Below are 13,290 nucleotides of genomic sequence, written 5' to 3' on the forward strand. Positions count from 1 at the left end.
TCTTTTAAATAAATATTAATAATTCCAACAAAAATATTATTTAAAAAAATTTGTTTCCTATTTAAGAGAATGCACACGTGAGCATGAGCAGCGAAGAGGATCAGAGAGAGAGAGAGAGAGAGAGACAGAGAGAGAGAGAGACAGACAAAGAGACAGAGAGACAGAGAGAGACTATCTCAAGCAGGCTCCATGCTCAGCACAGAGGCCAACGTTGGGGGGCGGGGGGAGGAGGGGGTATCATGACCTGAGCCAAATCAAGACACTCAACCTACTAAGCCACCCAGGTGCCCCCCCCCAATCATATTATGTTGCTACCAAAAATCATATTTCCTAAAAATAATGACACTGAAAGATGTATTTGTGACACAATCGTAACTAGAAAACATCAGAGTTAAATGAAATAAAAAAGCATAAACTACCATCCCAATTATATTCAATATAGACACTAAAAGACTGGAAGGCCATAACAATTTAAAGTGTTTGTCTGTCATTATTATAACAAGATTATAAGAAACTCTTACTTTCGTATTCTATTTTTTATATTTTTCTCCATTTTCCATGCTTCCTATTCAGTATGGATCGACAAACAAAATATCTTACTAAAAACAAAACATTCATCAAGTATAAAATGAAACTTAACACCTCTACCGTTAATCCTATTTATCTTTCCAACTTCCCTATATATTACCAAATTAAACACCACCAATCTCTAAGTTAAAATAGCTTCAGTTTGGGGTCAATATTTGATCCCTTCCTCATTATTCCAGGATCTGCCACACAACTTTACTTAAAATGAATAATACAGGGGGTGGGGCGCCTGGGTGGCTCAGTTGGTTAAGCGGCCGACTTCGGCTCAGGTCATGATCTCGCGGTCCGTGAGTTCGAGCCCCACGTCGGGCTCTGTGCTGACAGCTCAGAGCCTGGAGCCTGTTTCAGATTCTGTGTCTCCCTCTCTCTGCCCCTCCCCTGTTCATGCTCTGTCTCTCTCTGTCTCAAAAATAAACGTTAAAAAAAAAAAATGAATAATACAGGGGAAAAAAAAGAAAAGAAAAATGCAGAGATAATCTTGAAAATCAGTCTGGTCTCTGGGACTATGTAGCTACATACTGGAAAATCTGGTGCTATGTAGCTGTATATTGGAAAATCTATTTTGAGGCACTGTCTGGCTGACCTGTAATTCTGGATTTGCACATGAGTTTATACACAAACACACAGACACTTCTACCCAAAATTACGTGTTTTAAAGTCCAAATCATTGAAAGCAGACTACTGATTGAGGTCAGGAAAAAAGGAGCTACTTTAAAGAAAAAAACCACTGGAGTTTCAGGTTAAAAAGAAATTTTTTTTAGGGGCGCCTGGGTGGCTCAGTTGGTTAAGCGTCTGACTTTGGCTCAGGTCATGATCTCACGGTTCATGAGTTCAAGCCCCGTGTCGGGGTCTGTGCTGACAGCTCGGAGCCTGGAGCCTGCTTCAGATTCTGTGTCTCCCTCTCTCTCTGTTCCTCTCCCACTCGCGCGCTCTCTCTCTCAAAAATAAATAAAGATTAAAAAACATTTTTTAAAATTTTTTTAAATTTGGGTTTAAATCACCACTCTGCCACTTACTAACATGTGACTTTACACAAATCGCTTAATATTTTTAAGCCTCAATTTCTGCACCTATATAAAACAGAAATGTTTTGAGGTTCAAATAATAGTTTCTCTGAAAGCACTATATAACCTCTTAAAGCATTATCACATCTGCTTAGTCGATATGGGGATAAAACATTTAATAAGTGAGGAATGGAAGATTTAAATACAACTGCATTTTAAGAACTAAACAGATTTTAAAATTGCACTTGGTTAGCTGACTCTAACTCAAGAGGCACTGTCACAAAAGGACAGATTACTGAGAGCTTCCTGAATATCCACATAATTATTTTTATTATTTATAGCCACATAAGACTACCAATTTTTCTAGTGAAAATATAAATGCTTGAAAAATACTATCTCCTCCCTCATGACTGAAGTTAATATAAAAATCTTTTTTTTTTTTCTAAGTGGAAGGAGGAAGAAGCAGTACTGGTAGACAATTTTTCACGGGTGTGGGTTTCTGCACATCTCTGCACATGAGCAGAGGCACTAGCCATTAACAGCTTTCGTTCCACGCTATCTTTTCAAGGATTTTTGTAGAGAATATCTCCCTCTTGGGCAAAGGTTGGGCAAGTGCTCTTGTAACTGGGGTTGGGTTCCTCAGTTGTGAGGTACAGCATTCGCCCAGGCTGCTCCATGTCACTCCCATGGGATGTGAGGGTAAAGGAAAACCAATTCTAACACGAAGCTTATGCTGGCTGCTATGCCAGGTATTAAAGTCCTCTGACCCAAGAGTCTCAGTCAGATCCATTAAACTGAGGCAGGTTAACTTGTTAGCTAGCAAATACGGTAAAATCTCAAGAGCCTTCACAGTTCTTGACAAGAAAAATCAAAATATACAAATATGCCAGTCTGCATGTCCCACTAATTTTTCAAAATATAGAAAATACTATAAAAGAGAGAATGAATACAGTGGTATTACAAAAGAAACCAGTAACAGTGGCTGTCTCTGAAGAGGGAGATCAAGGATGTGGAGTAGGGAAGGAAATTTACCCTTTAATATACACAATGTATTTTATACATTCACAATATATATCCTTGTACCTCTATTCTTTAATATATATTTTATAGTTACTATAATATATATATCCTTGCATACCATTTGAATTTTTTGCCATGTATATATTTCATATTTTTCATATTTTCATATACATTTCAACTTTTAAAAATGAATAAAGTCTTTAGTCCTTTTTTCTCTCTTACTTTCACCACTCTATTTCAGACATTATTTCAGGTTTGTGCATTACTCTAATAGCTTTCTAGCTGACTCTTCCCCTAATCAACCTGCTTAATGTCATCAAACTAATCGTTAAAATACCACTTCCTTATGGTGGTCAGGATATGAAAAAAGGACAAATACAAACAGGAAGTATCAATTCCATTGTTTCTAAAAGCCACATTTTCCGCATTCTAACATCTCAGGAATTGGGATCATCACTGGTACTTAATATTCTATAAATATACCACATACAGAGAGACAATAGCCAACTGGTTAAAAGCCCAACTCCACAGCCACTTTCCTCTTCTGTAAAAAGGGAATAACAGTACATACTTCATAGGATTATTGTAATGATTAAAAGAGATAATCCATGCAAAGTGCTTAATATACTGCCTACATATAGTAAGTACTGTATTAGTGTTACCTATCATTAGCTATTTTTATAGTAGTACTATATGTCAGGCACTAAGCTTTTTTACACATTTAATTCTTACAACTTTCATGCAAGATGGGTATTATTTCAAGAAAATACAGATTTAAATGAGTTATGAAAACTTCTCATAACTAATTATTGGTAGAACAAGCATTAAATCTTAGGTCTAATGCCTACAAGGTTATGGCCTTATTATCAGCCACTTGAATGGAACTATTTGATGAAATCAGAGCTCTAGAAGAACAGAGTAAATCTAGGAAATGAAAGAGTTTAAGAAAACCAGGAATGCATCCATACACAGGGAGACAGATTAGAAATGAAAAGACCTGCCTCCTCCATTGGCTCACCACGTTCCCATTTAGAGACTGAGGGATATATGTATGTCCTTTATTTAAAACAAGCTATTTACTGTTTTTTTAAAAGCCTTTTTTGAAAAAAAAACAGTAAATGCCACTCTTCTGTTCCTATAAAAAACTTAAATATGTGTGTGTGTGTGTGTGTGTGTGTGTATTAGCATAGCATTTGAGCAACTTAATTTTGATGTCTGAAGCCAACTTCAAGGTAGTAGAAAAAAGGCTCAGATAATTTGTTTATGAAACAATAAACCAAGTGAAATAGGGTAAACTGATAAATATTAGCCCTTATCAAGTTAGCAAGTGGCCATTTTCAAAGCTACCCTGTTTTTTGAGATGTTTAAAAGCTTCATCTATTTTATATTCATTATAACATCCACATCAGACACTTGCAATAAAGGAATAAATAAGATATGAAAAGTCTGAATTAACATCTTTGCACTAGTTAATAAACCATTTGATTTTAGTTTCACCTTGGAATGAAGAGGTATTCCAGGACCCATTATCGGTCTTAAAACTAGACTTAGCTAGGCTGGACTGATTTAAAGAGTAAGCAGAGATTCCCCCCTTAGAGTCTACTCTTTTCACCAGACTAGAGTCTGGCTTCTCACTGAACTCTGAAGTATCTATGCTTCAATGAATTCCATTTGAATACAGTGAACACCAGTTGAAAATTCAAGTAACTTTTTTTAAAATAGACAAGAACATAATTTGACATATAGCTCAGAATTAATAGTGGGCTTCGATTCTAGCTTATTCTTTTTTCAGAGTGTTGAAACACTTCTGAAGAAGGAACAGAGAGGATTTACAGCAAATAGTGGCAGTGTTTTCTCTGAATTCAACTCAAGTGGCTTTGTGTTAAGTACACTTCAACACACCTTTTTTCACTGACTCCTCAAAAATCTATGGTTAGTTATTATTATTTCCATTTTACTTTTAAAGAAACTTAGGCTCAGAAACCGTAACCTGCCTTATACTACACAATTAGTGACAGAGATGGAGTTTGAGCCCAAGCCTTTTGGATTTAAGTCCTCAGCTTGATTAGCCCTTCCCTTTTTAATCACTATTTGTATTACCAAGACCAGTAGCTCAAAATGACGATAATTTAAATTTGACACTCTTCCACCCACTCCCCAAGAACAGAATCTTTCATGGGCCCTACATTTGTCTTTTTAGTTTCTCTTGTTGCTCAAACATTAACAGTATCCACTCTGTTCACTTTTCAGTTCTATCAGACATTTGCACTTTAAAAGGCCACATCCAGCCAGAGGAACTTAATAAAGGACAAGGAAGCTGCAAGACAAAACTGACAGAATCAGTAACCTAATTAGTTAGAAAGACAGGACTAAGGTCAGGCAATAGAAAAAATGTTTTCCTTTATTAGCAACTAATTCAGGCAAGGAATATACGTTTCACACTACCCTGAATATTTAGATTAAATCCACAATATATGTGTGCACCAGCGGGGGGGGGGGGGGGGGTCACAACTCACATGTGAAACATCTGGTAAAGGGAAAGTGATATTGGCTCCCAATGTACTTTCTTCCCATTGTTCACCGATTATCTACTCACCTATTACCTACAGCCTCCCTCACTGCCAGCTTAAGCAAAAGCCATTTCTTTCAGCTGTCTAGAGCAAAGACATGCAGAGAAAACAAAAAGCTCCCAAGAGCTTTATGTATAATATACTCAGAGTAGGTATTCCCTACATTTTAAAGTTTTCAATCCATTTGGGTTTAATAAAGTAGATGATGGATGAGCTAATAGTAACTGTGAAATCTATTTCAAGGATAGTGATAATAAATACAAGTGCTAACTCTGCATCAAATACGTGCTACAAACTTTACAAATGCTGTAACTCATTTACTTCTCCCAGCAACCCCTACCATATAGGTATTATCATCCCCAGTTTTACAGATGTGGAAACTAAGGTGCAAAGAACAAAAGAAAAAACTTTTCCTAGATCACACAGCTAAATAAAGCCAAACATAAGTTTTCCTGACTACTAAAATTAAGTTTTGTTAATATTTTCAACTATACATGGGAGGGCTCTTACAAATGTCTTCCAAATAACATTCCATCAATAATTTAAAAATGTTAATTCAGATTAAAGAAATCGGATTTTTCTAGCACTGTATAAGAGAATTAACAAGCAAAATTTGGCCAAATTATGTAACAGAAAAGCTACCCAAAAAGCCCAGGTATTACAGGAGCACTGCAGATTAAGATAACCATATCAACAGCAACAATACTGTCTATCCTGACCATAAATTAAACAAAGCACTCTTTAAACATGTAAAATCCAATGTGGATATAAGCAACACTCAAATATTCTAACGATAGGGATACTTCCTAGAAATGAAACGTCCAAGTATCATTTTAGCCAGCACACCTAGGTTCAGTCACACCTTTGCCAATTCTAGTATGGTAACCTTGGGCAAGTCACTCTACCTCTCCATAACTAAGTGTGCTTACCTATAAAATCACAGCAATACCTATCTTAAACTGTTAAAGATGAAATGAGATGAAATATTTAGCAAAGTATCATTATAAGTACTCGTGTACTGGCCACTTATCATTATTATCATTATTATTATTACTGGAACTTTAATTAAACAGTAACACTCCCAATTTCCCATTATCTTTTCTTCTTGTGCTCCATTAAAATGAAGGAAATAAAATGGCCAAGCTATAGGCCTGAATAATTAAAAAAATAAGACCCTAAATAATTACAAGTTGACTGTAGGAGCAAACATTCATTTTCAAAAGGTTAAGTGATTTGAAGAGCTTTTGGCCTAAAGAATTAACTGGTAAGGGGTGCCTAGGTGGCTCAGTCGGTTAAGCGTACAACTCTTGATTTCGGCTCAGGTCATGATCTCAATGGTTCGCAAGTTAGGGGCCCCTGTCCAGCTTTGTGCGGACAGCTCAGACCTGCTTGGGATTCTCTCTCTCCCCCTCTCTCTGCCCTCTCTCCTTCTCTCTCTCAAAATAAATAAATAAACATTAAAAAAAAGAATTGGTAAAACCTAAGCACAATTTTTTGTTGTTGTTTAATTTGAAAATCAAATAAACATGAACAAATGCTCTGTAAATATAAGTTGTCTTATTTTCTAGTCTTAGGGACTAATACTCAGACAAGCATATATTGTTTAAAATTTAGTAAACCTATGACCAGGTGGAGCTCAAGTATGTGTATTTTTTTTTTTAACTTTTATTTATTTAATTTGAGAGAGCAAGTGCATGCATGAGAGCAGTGGAGGGGCAGAGAGAGAGGCAGACAGAGTCCCAAGCAGACTCCACACAGGGCTCCATCTCATGACCATGAGATCTTGACCTGAACCAATGACGGATACTCAACCAACTGAGCTACCCAGGTGCCCCCAAAGTAGGTGTATTTATTTATTTTAGAGAAAGAGATTGAGAGCAAGCAGAAGAGCAGAGAGAGAGAGAGAGGGAGAGAGAATCTCAAGCAGGCTCCACACTGTCAGCACAGAGCCCAAAACGGGGCTCCAATTCTTGAACCTTGAGATCATGACCTGAGCCGAAATCAAGTTGGACGCTTAACTGACTGAGCATGCAGGTGCCACAAGTATGTGTATTTTTAAAGCATCATAGACGATTCTTTTTTTTTTTTTTAATTTTTTTAACGTTTATTTATTTTTGAGACAGAGAGAGACAGAGCATAGAGACGATTCTTTTAATCAAGTTTGGGATTTACTGCTTTAGAGTATATGGCATCTATATCCTAACATGCAGATGATGGATTTTCTGAATGGTCTTCAAAATTTAAGGATGCCAAGAACAAGAAATGCTAGGCTATCTTTTCCAACCCAGAATCTCTGGAAGTACTGAGGGATATTAAGGAATATTTTAGTCAGTGATGATAAGGAACTATCATGGTATCTCCTTAGGAACAAAATTGCACCCATCATGACCAAAGTTAACCTCTTCTTCTTATCCCCTCCGCTCTCTTCCTTTAAGTACAGTGAAATCACTTCCCTGGTTTCTGATCACACTGACAAACTATTCTACTATTATAGCATCTATAAAACTTAAATCTTCACCAAACACACCAATTTCCCTTGGTAAATTTGAGCAACTTAAGAAAAATAAATTTAAAAAAACAAAAAATAGGACTTGCAAACAAACCCAGTTCAGGCTCCTACTACTGTGTAATTTGGGGCATATTTGTCTGGGAATCATCAGCTGTCTCATGTACAAAATGGGATAACACCCAGAAAAGTATCCCACGTATAAGGCATTTTCCCTCTCCACCAACAAGGCAAAGAAAAAGTGTGTTTAAATGTTAAATCTTTAGTGCTTGTTGAATGAAAAAAAATCTCCTGCAACCAATTTATAACAGGTTTCCTGATCTGACTCAAAAAGTAGTGGGTGAGTCAAGGTTTCTCAATGGAAAACCAGACTGACATGGTCAATGAACCTATTATTTATTACCCAATGTACTGAGCTGTTATTAAACAGTATGCAAAGAGAAGGGAAGTACAGCTATTTATATCTTTGAAATGGAGATGGAGTTTACACCTCCAATATAAAAGATCTGAATTTGTAGTATGCAGTAGTGGTCTATTAAACCTCACTGAATAAACAAAAATTTTGCCTATTTTCTCTTTCCCCTGAAGTGTTTAAGGCCATGGCAGGCAGAGTAATAGTGCCCCCCAAATACCCATTTCCTAATCCTGGAAAGCTGTGAATGTATTAGTATGCATAGCAAGAGAGAAATATGGTTGCAGATGGAATTAAGATTACTAATTAGTTGACCTTAAAATAGGGAGATTCCTATTCTGGATTGTCAGGGCCCTTTAAATGTGAAAGAGGGAACAAAGTTAGAGAAGGATATGTCACAAATGATGGAAGCAGGGTCAGTGATGCAACAGTTTAACCTGCCTTTGCTGGCTTTGAAGATGGAAGAAAGGAGCCATGAGCCAACAAATAAGGGCAGCTTTTTCTAGGAGCTAGAAAAGTCAAAATAATGGCTTGTCCCCTACAGTATTCCAATAAGCTCTGCCAACACCTTGATTTTAGCCCAGTGAGATCCATGTCAAACTTTTAATTTACACAATCATAAGACAATAAATCTGTTATGTCACTAAGTTTATGGTAATTTGTAATAGTAGCAATAAAAACACTAATACAAATGCCTTTTTTGTTGTTGTTGTTAAAGAACTCCTTTAGAGTCCTTGAGTCAAAATGGAGATACCCTGGGACACTGCAAAATCAGGTTTAATGATCTCTAATGAAATGACAAAACAGTCCATTCTACAAAACTTAAAGTTTAGAAAGAAAAATGCCACTAGTAGAAGGAGGTTCTACTTCTAGAGTGACTGAGTAGATATTATCAGGCCAAACCACTAACAACTATAAACACTGGGCAAATTATTTTTAAAAAACCAAAACACTTTCTGAAGGCACTGGAAAACAACCAAATGCAGGAAGACACCAAAGGGAGTCTATACTTAGAAGAAGCCAATGAGAGTTTTTTTGCTTTACACTCTATATCTTTTAGCCTAAAAGCAGGCCCACAGGCCTGTGCTGGGCAACTAAAACCAAAAGAGAAAACCTGCAGTCTTAATGACTTGAAGAACCACAGAACAGTATGGGACAACAGGCATGGGAAAGTGCGAAATCCCAGAAAAGTAAGCCAGAGAGAAGCCCCAAATTCCGTTGGCTGACCCCAAGGCCTGCATGCACATGGGGCCAACTCCAGGCAGCCCAGCTAAAAGAACTGAACCAGTATTTGAGGTGCTGCCTACAAGGGAGCTGGATTATAGTTCAAGTTCAATTGAGTTAACAGCCTGCACAACAAACACTTATGGAGAAATTAGAAAAATTGAGAGTCTCTATGATTTATTGTTCACAATGTCCAGGATACAATTCAAAATTACTCAACAGCCCATTTTTAAAAGAGAAGGCAGTAAATGGAGATTACCACACAACAATTTCAAAACTGCTACACCCATGTTTGAAAAAAAAAAACACTTCAATGAACAAAAAAAATCAAATAGACACTATAAAAAAGAACCAAATGAAAATTCTGAAATTGAAAAAAAATTTCTAAAACTGAAAATACAATCCTTGAAAATGCCACTCACTCCTACTGAAGTGGTGGCTTGGAAATGAAGCAGCGATGAACTCCAAAGTGGTGTCAACAACTCAAAAGCCATGGAAAATTACTGAAGAGAATAAGCCTATTCTGACTATTTACTACTCCATAATTCACACTTTTTAGGCAATTCTTGATAATCAAAGTGTTACTGTACTTTTTACAGAAGACTTCAAGAGATTAAGAAATATGGTTCATGGTCACACAACTATGGTCTTGTAGGCACTTCTAGACAGTACTAAGTTATGGGTATTTTTAAATCAATGATGAACTCAAGTCTGTGGCTGAAGAAATTAATGCAGCAGAAATTGTAACAGAATAAGCAATTTCTTTGAAAATGTAAAGGGTTTCCTTAATGGTTTCTTTTTTAAGAAACAAACTTTATTAAAAGGCACCTCTTTACTCACACATTTCCTAGGTCATTCTGATATTACACTATTTGGAAAAGGACCTGGTTATATAAGTTATAGAACATCCTCACAATGGAATGCTATGCAGCATTAAAAATGACAGTATAGGGGCGCCTGGGTGGCTTGGTCGGTTAAGCGTCCGACTTCGGCTCAGGTCAGGATCTCACGGTCCGTGAGTTTGAGCCCCGCGTCGGGCTCTGTGCTGACAGCTCAAAGCCTGAAGCCTGTTTCGGATTCTGTGTCTCCCTCTCTCTCTGCTCCTCCCCTGTTCATGCTCTGTCTCTCTCTGTCTCAAAAATAAACAAACATTAAAAAAAAAATGACAGTATAGAAATGTCTACTGGTAAGGAAAATGGATCAACAATGTTTTTATGGGAAAAAAACAGGCTACATAACAATGTGAACAATACCATCAATTTTTCCTGTAAGGTCTCTCAATTCTAGACACAAAAATGTTCACATTTTGGTTATTTCCAGGTTGATGAGACTATGGGTAATTTTTATTTTTTGAGCTTATTCTGTTTGCTGTTCCCAAAATCATGTTTTCCCTACAAAGTATTACTTGTGTAATGAAATCAAACATAAATCAAATCATCAGGCTATACACCTTAAACTTACACAGAGATGTGTCAATTATTGTTCAGTAAAACTGGGGAAAAAAAGAAAAACTTACTGATTCATCAAGTCAACAAATATTTATTGTGCACATACTACATGCCAGGCAATATTTGTACAAATAAAAAACTGTTGCAGAAACATAAAATTTGATTGAAATTTCTTCCACTACCTGAAGATATTCTTCAATTTTCACCTATAGCCCTTTCCCTCAAAACCTGGAGAAAATCTATCTGTACTCTTAATTCTAGCCTTTCTACTAGTAGACAAGGTCTACTTCATCACCTCTCACCTGGGGTTCTGCAAGAGCCTGTTTATCTATTTCATCTCCCTGCCTCTGGCTCCTGGCAAATGTATTCCCTCACTCCATCCAGTCATCTATCCAATACGGGGAAACCTGGCCATGACCCTCTGCTTCTCTAAAAGCCTTCACTGACTCCACACTGCTTCTAACATAAAGCCAAATTCTATGGCACGGCATGCAAGGAGCTCCAACACCTGGGCCCTATCCACCTCTTTTATTTCATCTCTGGATTCACCTTACTTCCAACAATGGAGTCCAGCAACATTGCTTGAGGCTTCCTATAGGCACCAAGTTTTTTCTTGCCAACTATCAATAGTTTTTTCTCATGTCGTCCTTTCCATCTAGAATATCTCCTCACCAATGTTAGTATTGCCTCTAGAAAAAATCTTATACCACCTTCAAACCAAATTGACTTTATTCATATCTCTTAACACTGCACGATATTTACCTTAAAGTTTCAACTCCGCAAGAACAGGGACTAAGTCTGTTTATCTGTAATATAGCGAAATAGTACCAACTATGAGATTTAGAATGTGAACATTTAACAGTGCTTGGCACATGAAAAGTAATCACCAAATGTTACTTATCACTATTATCCACGTTGTTACCTGCAGCCCAGCAGTGAAGTCGAACCTCAAATGTTTATTGAACGACTAAACTCTGCAAATTGGAATATTCCTCCCGTTTTACGACCAAGAAAACTAAGTGCAAGAAATTACAGCCCAATGTCACAAAGCTAGAAAAGGCGGTGAAGCCACTATCTAAACTCAGGTCCAATTCTAAAGCCCTATTCAATTCTACTATGCACTATCTCCCACTCTTCTGCTAAAAACTGACTCAACCTCTCTATTTTACTGCTAGGGGAAAAAAAAAGGCTTCCTTCCAGTAAATGCTGTAAAAATCGCCATTCCTGGAATCACCATTATTAAGTTAACTTGAATGCGTGTTTCGATTCAACGTCCTTGCCTAAAATAAGAGCATGTACTTGGATCTCAGAAGCCCATTCAAGTTCTAAATCCTTCTGGGTGCAGTTTTTCTGATGGTGTTCTTTCATAGGGTTAATGTGACACGATTATTTACCGAACTTTTCCGATATGCAAAACACAACTGCAGTAAATCAAACACCTTGCCCTAAGGAAACGCTCTTTAAGCTTTCAACCAGCAAGCCAGAGCCTACAATTTCGGAATCCTTTCCAGTGCGCTACTACAGGCCGGCAACAAGGTCACCAGGCTTGATATGCAAGGTAAGGTGCCTCCTTCGTGGGCGGGGGATCTTAGAAACCTATCTGGCCGACGAGGCCAGGCCTACGTTCCGCGCTGGGGCGAAACAGCAACAGACCACCGGCGGCCCCTCCTTCTTCCTCTCCTTGACCACACTAGGCGTAAACTTCCCAGTCCTGTGGGGGAGGCCACGCACCCGCAGCAGCTACGTCTGCGACCCTCCCTCGGAGCTCCTCGCCGGCGGTGGAGCTGCAGCGGCCTCCCTGAGAGAGGACGAAGGCCGCAGTGTCCTTGCCGCCGCCTGCAGGTCGTCCAGAGCCCAGGGTTCTCGTGTGCCCACCACAAAAGGAGACACCGAAAAATAGGGGAGAGTGGCGGCAGTGCCGGGGCTCATTCCGAACCTCCTTACCCACTGGGCGATGAGGCCTGCCGCCTTGGCCCGGAGCGCCGCGGAGAAGAACATGGCGGACCAAACAGTTGGCCTTTCCCTGCGGCACCAGGCGAGAATCCCGAGCGAGCCTGGGACGCACGGCGTGCGCGCTCCCGAGCCGAGGCCTAGCGAGTCCAGGGCGGCGCGCCCCTCCCTGCTAGGAGGCGGCGGGGGCGCGCGGAGGTGCGCGGGGGCTGCTGGGGCCCAGTGGGCGGAGACTTCCTCGCGGCGGGGCCCGGCGAAGATCAGCCAGGCCCGTAAAAGGCTGGGTGCTGCAGGCCGCCGGTGGGGTCCCGACCTTGAAAGGAAGCGTCAGTGAGCTGTACCTTGGGCCTCTAGGGAATGAAACGCCGATCTGGATTTATGGGGTGAGCTTACCTCCTGGAGAGCTTTATGGGAATTACCACCTCCTTTTTTTATTGTAGTTACTTAAAAAAAAAAAATTCCGTTGCACCCCCCCCCCCATAAATCATATTTTACAAGTTAAAGGATTGAAGATGGAAAAGACTGCTCCCCAGTGAGCTAGACACCAAATGCCTTGTTTCCCATTCTT

General features: G+C 38.9%; 1 protein-coding gene across 1 annotated transcript in view; it reads right to left on the reverse strand.

Moving 5' to 3' along the window:
- NDUFV2 (NADH:ubiquinone oxidoreductase core subunit V2) overlaps positions 1–12,849 on the reverse strand; it is a 31,363-nt gene extending 18,514 nt beyond the window's left edge. The window contains exon 1 of the mRNA XM_003995021.6: positions 12,717–12,849. Coding sequence (XP_003995070.1) covers positions 12,717–12,770 — 54 coding nt within the window. The 5' untranslated portion in view covers positions 12,771–12,849. The remainder of the gene's footprint in view (positions 1–12,716) is intronic.
- Positions 12,850–13,290: the final 441 nt, after the last annotated feature.

Source organism: Felis catus, chromosome D3, assembly GCF_018350175.1.
Source record: "Felis catus isolate Fca126 chromosome D3, F.catus_Fca126_mat1.0, whole genome shotgun sequence".
NCBI lineage: Eukaryota > Metazoa > Chordata > Mammalia > Carnivora > Felidae > Felis > Felis catus.